This window comes from Olea europaea, unplaced genomic scaffold, assembly GCF_002742605.1.
Source record: "Olea europaea var. sylvestris unplaced genomic scaffold, O_europaea_v1 scaffold1354, whole genome shotgun sequence".
In the NCBI taxonomy this organism is placed as follows: domain Eukaryota; kingdom Viridiplantae; phylum Streptophyta; class Magnoliopsida; order Lamiales; family Oleaceae; genus Olea; species Olea europaea.
The window spans coordinates 186,751-194,732 of NW_019231040.1; the positions used below are offsets into that span (position 1 = coordinate 186,751).

Below are 7,982 nucleotides of genomic sequence, written 5' to 3' on the forward strand. Positions count from 1 at the left end.
ACACCATCTCAAGTAGTTGTCGTCGCCGCCGATGCCACCAACAATAACACCACTGTCGCGACTACAGCCACACCCTTTCACGATTACAAGCAGCACCACTACCACTATCGCTTCATCACCACAACTCGCGTTTGCGCCACCAACTTTCCATTAACAAATTAGATCCAAAACGCCATCATCTTACCACCGTCGTCACTGCCTCCACAATCACTACCATAACCACTTCTTCCATTTTCAACCACCACCACTCCCAAACACTCCTTCATAGAAAATAGGCAAGAAGAAACCATCACGGTACATCACCGCAACCACACCACTCACCCAACCACCACCACCACAACTTCCGTTTTCCACCACCGCCATAGCACACCTCCACCATCGCATCACAGCACAACCACCGTTGCTGCTAAACAACATTGCGCTGCACACCTGCTGCAAGTGACATGCTCTTCTATCGATGGAGCTCTCTTGGCGGCGCGGTCTGTTTATTGTGAGAGAGAGAGAGAGACACATATATATATGTATCTATGTATGTACATAGATATATGTATGTATATATACATATATATATGTATGTACATACACATACATATATATATGTATGTATACATACATATATATATGTACATATATATATATATATGTACATACATATACATATATGTATGTATGTACATATACATATATATATATATATATATACATATATATATATCTATGTATATATATATATGTATGTATGTACATATACATATATGTATGTATGTACATATATATATCTATATGTACATATATATATATGTATGTATGTACATATACATATATGTATGTACATATATATATGTATGTATATATGTATGTATGTATGTATGTGTGTATATATATATATATATATATATATATTAGGGAGAGGGATAGCCTCTATGCTCAACGGCATGTACAGCAGCGCTGCCTGCAGGTGACGTGCTCTTCTATCGGTTGAACTCTCTTAGTGGCACCGTTGATGGTGAGAGTGAGAGGAGATAAAGGGGAGGGATAGGGAGAAGAGAATGATTAGGATTTGAAACTGAAATTGTGGTGGGTGGATGGTATATGGGTTAGGTATATAATTAATTTAATTTTATAATTATTATAAATTCAAAAATCTGATTTTTGAAATACTAAACTTAGTCTATGACTTATGAAATGAGATGTTTAGAAGTAGGGTTTTACGTAATTTCCACTTTAACTTATAGTAACCAACCCTAATAGCAAAGCTAAAGAATTTTATTTATTAATTTATTTTTTTGAATTATTTATGATTTTGGAAAAATGAAAAAGAAATTAGATGACCCTTGGATTCTAAAAGACACCTTTCTATAACGGAAACTGAAACGCCGCCCGCCAAATTATAACGACAGTTTATATAAACAAACGGATGCCATTCTTTTACTTCGTTCTTCCCAGCCAAATTATTTGGTGTGCATATCTGTCCAGAAAAAGGTAAGTATTTAAATATGAAAGATTGACATCAAAATATCATTTAAATGCTTTTTTTAGCAGTTTTCATATGGAATCTTTACAAATAATGATATAGAAATGAGAAACCCCTGATCCTGTTTAAATGTAAACGGAAAAAGTTCAGAATGTCACTTTCTATCCTGTTTTTTCTTTCATCGCCATAACTTGTACGCCAAGTCTCGAAATGTGTTCTGTAAGCCTGAAAGAGCACACAAAATAGTCACACATCAAACTAATATATTCAAATTAATCGATGTAATATTGTGTCGCAGGTTATATTGTTTGAAAGAACAGAATATCGCAATGAAACATCTATATATTTCGTTCTTGATTTTGTTGTCACAAGTATATGGAACATGTGGAGGGTGGTGGTTTTCTTCTAATAATGAAGAAACTCATGACCCTTTAAAGACTCAGATGATTTCCAGTGCCGTTGGTGCTGAATTTTCCATTCAAACTCTAGATAACGACGTAAAGGGAATGAATTTGGTCGAGAGTGCTAAATTAGTTATGCTTACATCAAAATCTTGCTCGTTGAATGCGTATCAAGATTTATCTGCAGGATGTTCGAAGATTGTTGCAGAGGAAGAATTGAAGTATAAACTGGCTTGGGATCTCAGTGATTGCTTTCAACAGCACACTGGACGGCCTGCCTTTCCTCTTTGTGATTCAAGAAAAAATCCCATGAAGAAATGCCTTCAGAAATTGAGTGATGATTCACATAAAGTTTTCTTAGAGTTTTTCCTTCAAATTAATACAATCTGTCATCAATTACAGTATGTTTCCCTTCTCTTTAAAAGCTTGGAAAGAAATTTTCGAGATTCGTTCATTTTTCCCTTTTTTGAGTTAATATTTTAAATAATTTTGCAGGATTCATGCCTTCAAGCATCAAACTGAGAGACTGGTAAACGAATTGAAAAGATCTGCAGAGTATGCAGAAGAAAAACTCGAAGACATTGAAGAACAAGGGAAGGAATTATTGCAAAACTCGTATCAAATTTATAATTCTTTGGCTTCCATTGACATCCAAACTCACCAGTTGGCAGAAACATCGAAAAATGTTGAAGATCATGTAAATGTTGTGAAGAAGTACACAGAGGTAGTCCATGAACAATCGAAGGGAATAGCAGCTTCGCAGTTAGAGTTAAGTGAAAGTCAAAAGAAAATGAAAGAGAACCTGGATGCAGGGATATCAATGCTCCATGATTCATATGATAATTTGGGCATTGAAATAAATAACTTAAGGGATGAAACGGTAGAAATAGAGAAGGAGATTGGTAAAGTTGGAGAGGAAATGTTTACGAAAATGTCGACTCTGCAGAATAAAGCTGACGATATTGAGAATATGACTGGAAATTCATTGGATAAGCAAAAACAACTTTTGGATGCTCAAACAGCAGCACTCGACGGTCTTCAGTTTCTTACTAAATTTCAGTCTCAAGCACTTGAAGAGAACAGGTAAATAGATAGAGCAGTGTTGTAACATAATGTACATTAGCTTTAAAACCTGGATCGAATTTGTATGCACTTACTACAATTTTAATATGTTAAAAGGGATACCTTGCAACAAATGGCTGAATTTGGGAAGAACCAACAAGAGGAGCTTCTTCGACGGCAAGAGCAACTTCAACAGGCTCATGATCATCTAGTTGCAAATTCAAAGACAATATTAGCGGCTCAGGTGTGACATTTTTTGACGGCATCCTCTTTAAAGTACTTAAATATTCGACTTTTGTCATAGCGTTTCTCAAATTTCACCATTCTTTACAGGAAGCTTTTGAATCGAAGCAAGCCAGCATGTTCATAGCAATAGACAAGCTTTTTGCCTTGCATAATGCTTTGCTTCTTGAATCTCGAGCAATTAAAGCTTTCTTCTTTTATTCATTAATAATCCTCGTGCTCTACATCTTTACCAGTATGAAGCAAACGTACAATGTACGACCCAGGCTCTACATAGGTAAGTATCACACATCTAATTGATGCAAAACTTGAAGATATCCAGTTCATTTGAATTTCATAGTAGTTCTTGTTTGCAGGATTATGTGTCACATTTGTTATCGAGTTAATCATACTTCGCCGTGCAACATACGATATTGAACAAATGGGATGGATAATAACCTCTCTTAGGTCAATTTTCCTGGTTCTAGCCGCAATCCAACTTCTGTATGCCATTAACACATACAGGTAGAAGACTGAAATTGCGATTATAAGTTATTTTCAGGTAATGTGATGCATTATATATTATGTCTAACAAATAATTTGCAAATTATGCAGAGACTATGAAATGCTAAACCATCAGATGCTATTAACACTAATGGACAAGATTAATGGCTTGCATGGCTTGCAAAGCAACGAAGAATCGTTATTGGACATGGATGAGGAGAGTGACGTCAACTGGTCTTTATGGGTTGATTGTGAGTTACCAGAAGATGTAGACAAATCAGAGGACCCTGACTTCGTGGTTGCAGAGGAAGGTAGAGAGTTTTCACTTGAATCCAGTTCAGTTACAAAGAAGTACAATCTTCGCAATAGGCGTAAACATTTATAGGGTCTGCCTAACAAAATTCATTTTTTGGTCTATTCTGATGTTATTTTTAATCATCATTGGACCATTGTAACCGTTCTGTATCAACTATCAACTCAGATGTTGCAAGTCCCTTGTCATAATTTCACCAAATTCTGTAGTGGCTAGACATTTGGATCTTGCATTTGCTATCTGTTCTGGATATGAAAATAATAGAAGTAACAAGAAGCAAAAAAATTCAAAGAAGCTGCATACAGGTTACCGACAGAGCACATTTCGACCATATTAGCATCAAAATTTGTACGAAATTTATTTCAAAAACCAGTTTAGAAGAAGTCTGCTTACAACTGAACAGGTTTAAAACCAATATCTATGGAATTCTTTACTGCATCAAGCACCAGTTGTGTACTTCTAGTCGAACTGGACCACTTGCTATCTAGTCTAAGTCTGGAAATTTTTATGCCCTTGACAAGCCTGGAAAACTCTTGAATCATCATGGCCTCCTGTGGTAACTCACACGCCACTTGAACTTCTTGAGGTTTAACATTCCACCCAATATGAAGATCCAAAAACTTAGCCCCAGATGTAAAGCTAAATGTTGCAGAACTCTCTTCATAAGGGATTATAAAATCTTCAACATTAAGTGTCCCATTAGAACCATAGACAGCCAAATCCATGGTTTCGTGCGAGATTAAGGAGCAGTAAAATGTTGGTACAGTTTTTTCTTAGTCCCAGTATAAAGAGGCGCTGCATGATAAGATGACCCCAGCCGAGTTTCAGGCTATGGCAGGTAGAGCAGTGACTGTTGTTGGCAGTTTTTGGTTCATAGACCATAATATGGCACCAATGCTGCACCACCCTGGATCTCCTAGTGCACCAAGGGCATCTATGTCTGGTTTTACTCTAATGTTGTTTTCAAGAAACTGAATTGTTCCAGTATAAGACGATGAACTGTAAATCTGATAAAAATAATAAGACATGGGAGTCAATCAATTAACCGAACATAATCAACACATATCATGTTGGCCGCTGAAATAAAGATAACTATAATAGCACAAGTGAATTCTGCTGTGTTATTTGATCACTGCTAGCATAGTTTCAAATTACCTTGAACTCTCTACGGCAACTAGGAAATCAGTAGTCGTCACCAAGTAAAATTTCAGTATCAATTCTGATAGATCTATTCTTCTTTTACAATCCATAAGAAGGTAATGTAGTGTCTTCCCTCACACTCTCCCCTTTCCTTCCCCAAATATCTCACCCTGTAAAGCCGAAATTGGTCTGAAAAGCTTCAGTGTATGCTACTTGACAGTCAGTTTAAAGAATCTAAAACTGAGATGAACGAAACTATTCTGCAAGTGATGATCAAGCTGTATCATTACATCTAGCTCAAAGCTTAGCCTATTCATAATTTGAAAAAGGATTCAGATTACTATTAAAACCTTGTTTCCAACTAATCAGGGTGAAAAAAGGATTCAGATTATTATTGAAACCCTGTTACCAACTAATCAGGGTGATAAGGCACAGGCCAGGACAGTAAATTTCGTTATTTATTATTATTTTTTTTTTTTTCCATAAAACGCCTGAGAGTCTGAGACCTGCAAATTTTCATGGCTACTGATAAGCTTAACAGCTAGTTATTTAATTATGTCATCAACACTATAATGTACCTGATTCATTCCAGAAAAAACAAATTCAACTCAAATAGTAACAATTAATTGAAAACTGTAAAGAATTCCCATGCAAAACAACTCACAACTAACAAATTATGCATAAACTTACTGCTCTGATTTGTCCAAATAGCTCCAAATTAGAAAGAAAATCCTTCATTTTCACAGTCCTGGGATGATGATACCACATGCTTCCATCCATGAACTGCAACCCATTAGATTCACACGCTTCCAGTATTTTATCAAGCTCCTTAACATTAAGCGCAGAGGGTTTCTCCAGAAGCAAATGCTTCCCCTTTTGCGCAGCCAAAACTGCCCATTTTAGATGCAGGCTAGTGGGCAATGGCATGTAAATAGCATCCACAGATAGATCATCCAGCAATTCATTGTAGTCCCCACAAAGTTTCACCTCTTTCGATAAATTGTTTCTGACGGCAAATTGTCTTGCCTTGTCGATTGAACGACTCGCAATTGCATGAAGAGTGGAATTGGGAACCATCTTTATGGCTCTATAGACTTTCCTGGCTATCTCTGCACATCCTATGATTCCAAAACGAATTGGGTTATCATTATCAGCCATTTTTGTTCTGAGCTTGTAATAGTTTTCGTGATCTTTGCTGGTTTCAACTTGATTAATACAAAATCGTACGAAGGGCGTTGAAACACCGAGTTAGATAAGACCGGACCACAAAATCACTGGACCATTTCAACTTTATGGCCCTGCATCTAAATAGAATTTTATGATATAAAAAAAGAAAAAAAGGTTGGGGTTGAGGGGCCATCGTCCCGCTCTTAGAGCATCGTGAGGGAAGTAAATTGAAAAATGTGTCCCAACAGATCAAGAAATAAGAGTTTGCCCGTATACTATTGCCCACAAAGAGTCAAATTTCATATCTTAGTGTTACACCAAGATATCAGTACAAAACCAGAAAATAAACAAGAAAAATATTACAAGAAAAAATGGCAGAAGAACAAATCCTCACCCGTTCACTGAAACTCGAACCACACGGCATCCAGATGAAGGTCCTTTCATCTATGGGGCTCAGACTCAAGAAAAATACAGGATTGTACCCGTCTGTATGACCCACACCAATCCCTCCAATACACTTAGTATTTAGTACCACAAGGGTAAATCGCACTCCAATCCCTCCAATACATTTAGTATTTAGTATCACAAAGAAAGAATCACTCAGAAGATTTCAGATCCAATCAGAGATTGGATGGTCACGAAGAATGAAGGGTTTGGAAGGATCTCGAAGCACAGCCGCAGCTGAAGAAAGGAGTAAAATGACGGTCCAACTCAATTAGGGCAAAGAAGGTGGAAATATATATATCCAACCAAGGCAGCTGTAGATCAGATTTCAATCCAACAGTCAGGGGGTTTTCAGTAATCTGAAGAAAAGGGTGTTTTTGGCTGCGTTAAAAACGCCACGCCAAATAACACGTTTTTATCTACCTTTGGGCCGGGGCGGATCAGGGTCAAGGGGCAAGAGCCTAGAATAATAAAACAGTTATTTGGGCTTTAGCCCATTTGTCATCACAGCCCAGAAAGGTTATTGGTCATCACAGCCAAACACTTAGAAATCGAATCCTTACATTATGGTTGTCGGTAAGGCTGAGATTACCTCACTCCTGTCCTTTGCACCACTGAATTATGAACCGAGGGGCGATTTTTATGATAAAAGTTGATAAGATTGATGGTAATAAAAGTTATCTTTCTTAAAATATTGGCTAAAATTAATTATTAATTTTAACTAAATCTTTTATCAATTTTTAAATATTTAAAACAAAGGGATTGTAAATTACACTTCAGTTCTCCTGCCCACAATAAAAAGTCTTATATTGTCCATTTTGAAGAGAACTTTACTTAAGTTCTTACATTCAGAGAAAACTTTAAAGATTTTTCCTACCATATAAGTAATTGGATAATTTTATCTTGATCACTATGGACGGAAAACAATTTCTTTACAAATTATACCATCCTACTCCTTTCAGGTCGGAGAGTTCCCACTCTGTTTGATACATTGAGTTAGAACTAAGAATATAGTCGAATCTTTTTATTGTATTTTATTTTTTTATGTTTCAAATTTAAATATTATATATATATAAAATAGTATTGCGAAACTAATAAATAATTCAACAAAGGCTAAATAAAGATATTTTAATTCTCTCTCCATCTACCAAAATAGTTGAATGGGCAGGGATTGGACGAGATAGGGCAAAGATGCTTGGCCATGCTCCGTTCATGCCTTGTCTTTCCTCATATTAAGGGATAAATCTTACATAGG

The 7,982-nt window shown here is 36.3% G+C and overlaps 1 protein-coding gene and 1 pseudogene across 1 annotated transcript; one reads left to right on the forward strand and one right to left on the reverse strand.

The window, feature by feature from the left end:
- The first annotated feature begins 1,713 nt into the window (after positions 1–1,713).
- LOC111375271 (protein GAMETE EXPRESSED 1) lies at positions 1,714–4,156 on the forward strand. Its single transcript, XM_022998071.1, has 6 exons — positions 1,714–2,276; positions 2,371–2,958; positions 3,055–3,181; positions 3,271–3,457; positions 3,537–3,684; positions 3,775–4,156. Exons 1-6 carry the CDS (start codon positions 1,804–1,806, stop codon positions 4,046–4,048), a joined length of 1,797 nt encoding a protein of 598 aa, XP_022853839.1. The 5' UTR covers positions 1,714–1,803; the 3' UTR covers positions 4,049–4,156.
- Positions 4,157–4,287: 131 nt separating this feature from the next.
- LOC111375272 lies at positions 4,288–6,385 on the reverse strand (annotated as a pseudogene).
- Between the last annotated feature and the right edge of the window lie 1,597 nt (positions 6,386–7,982).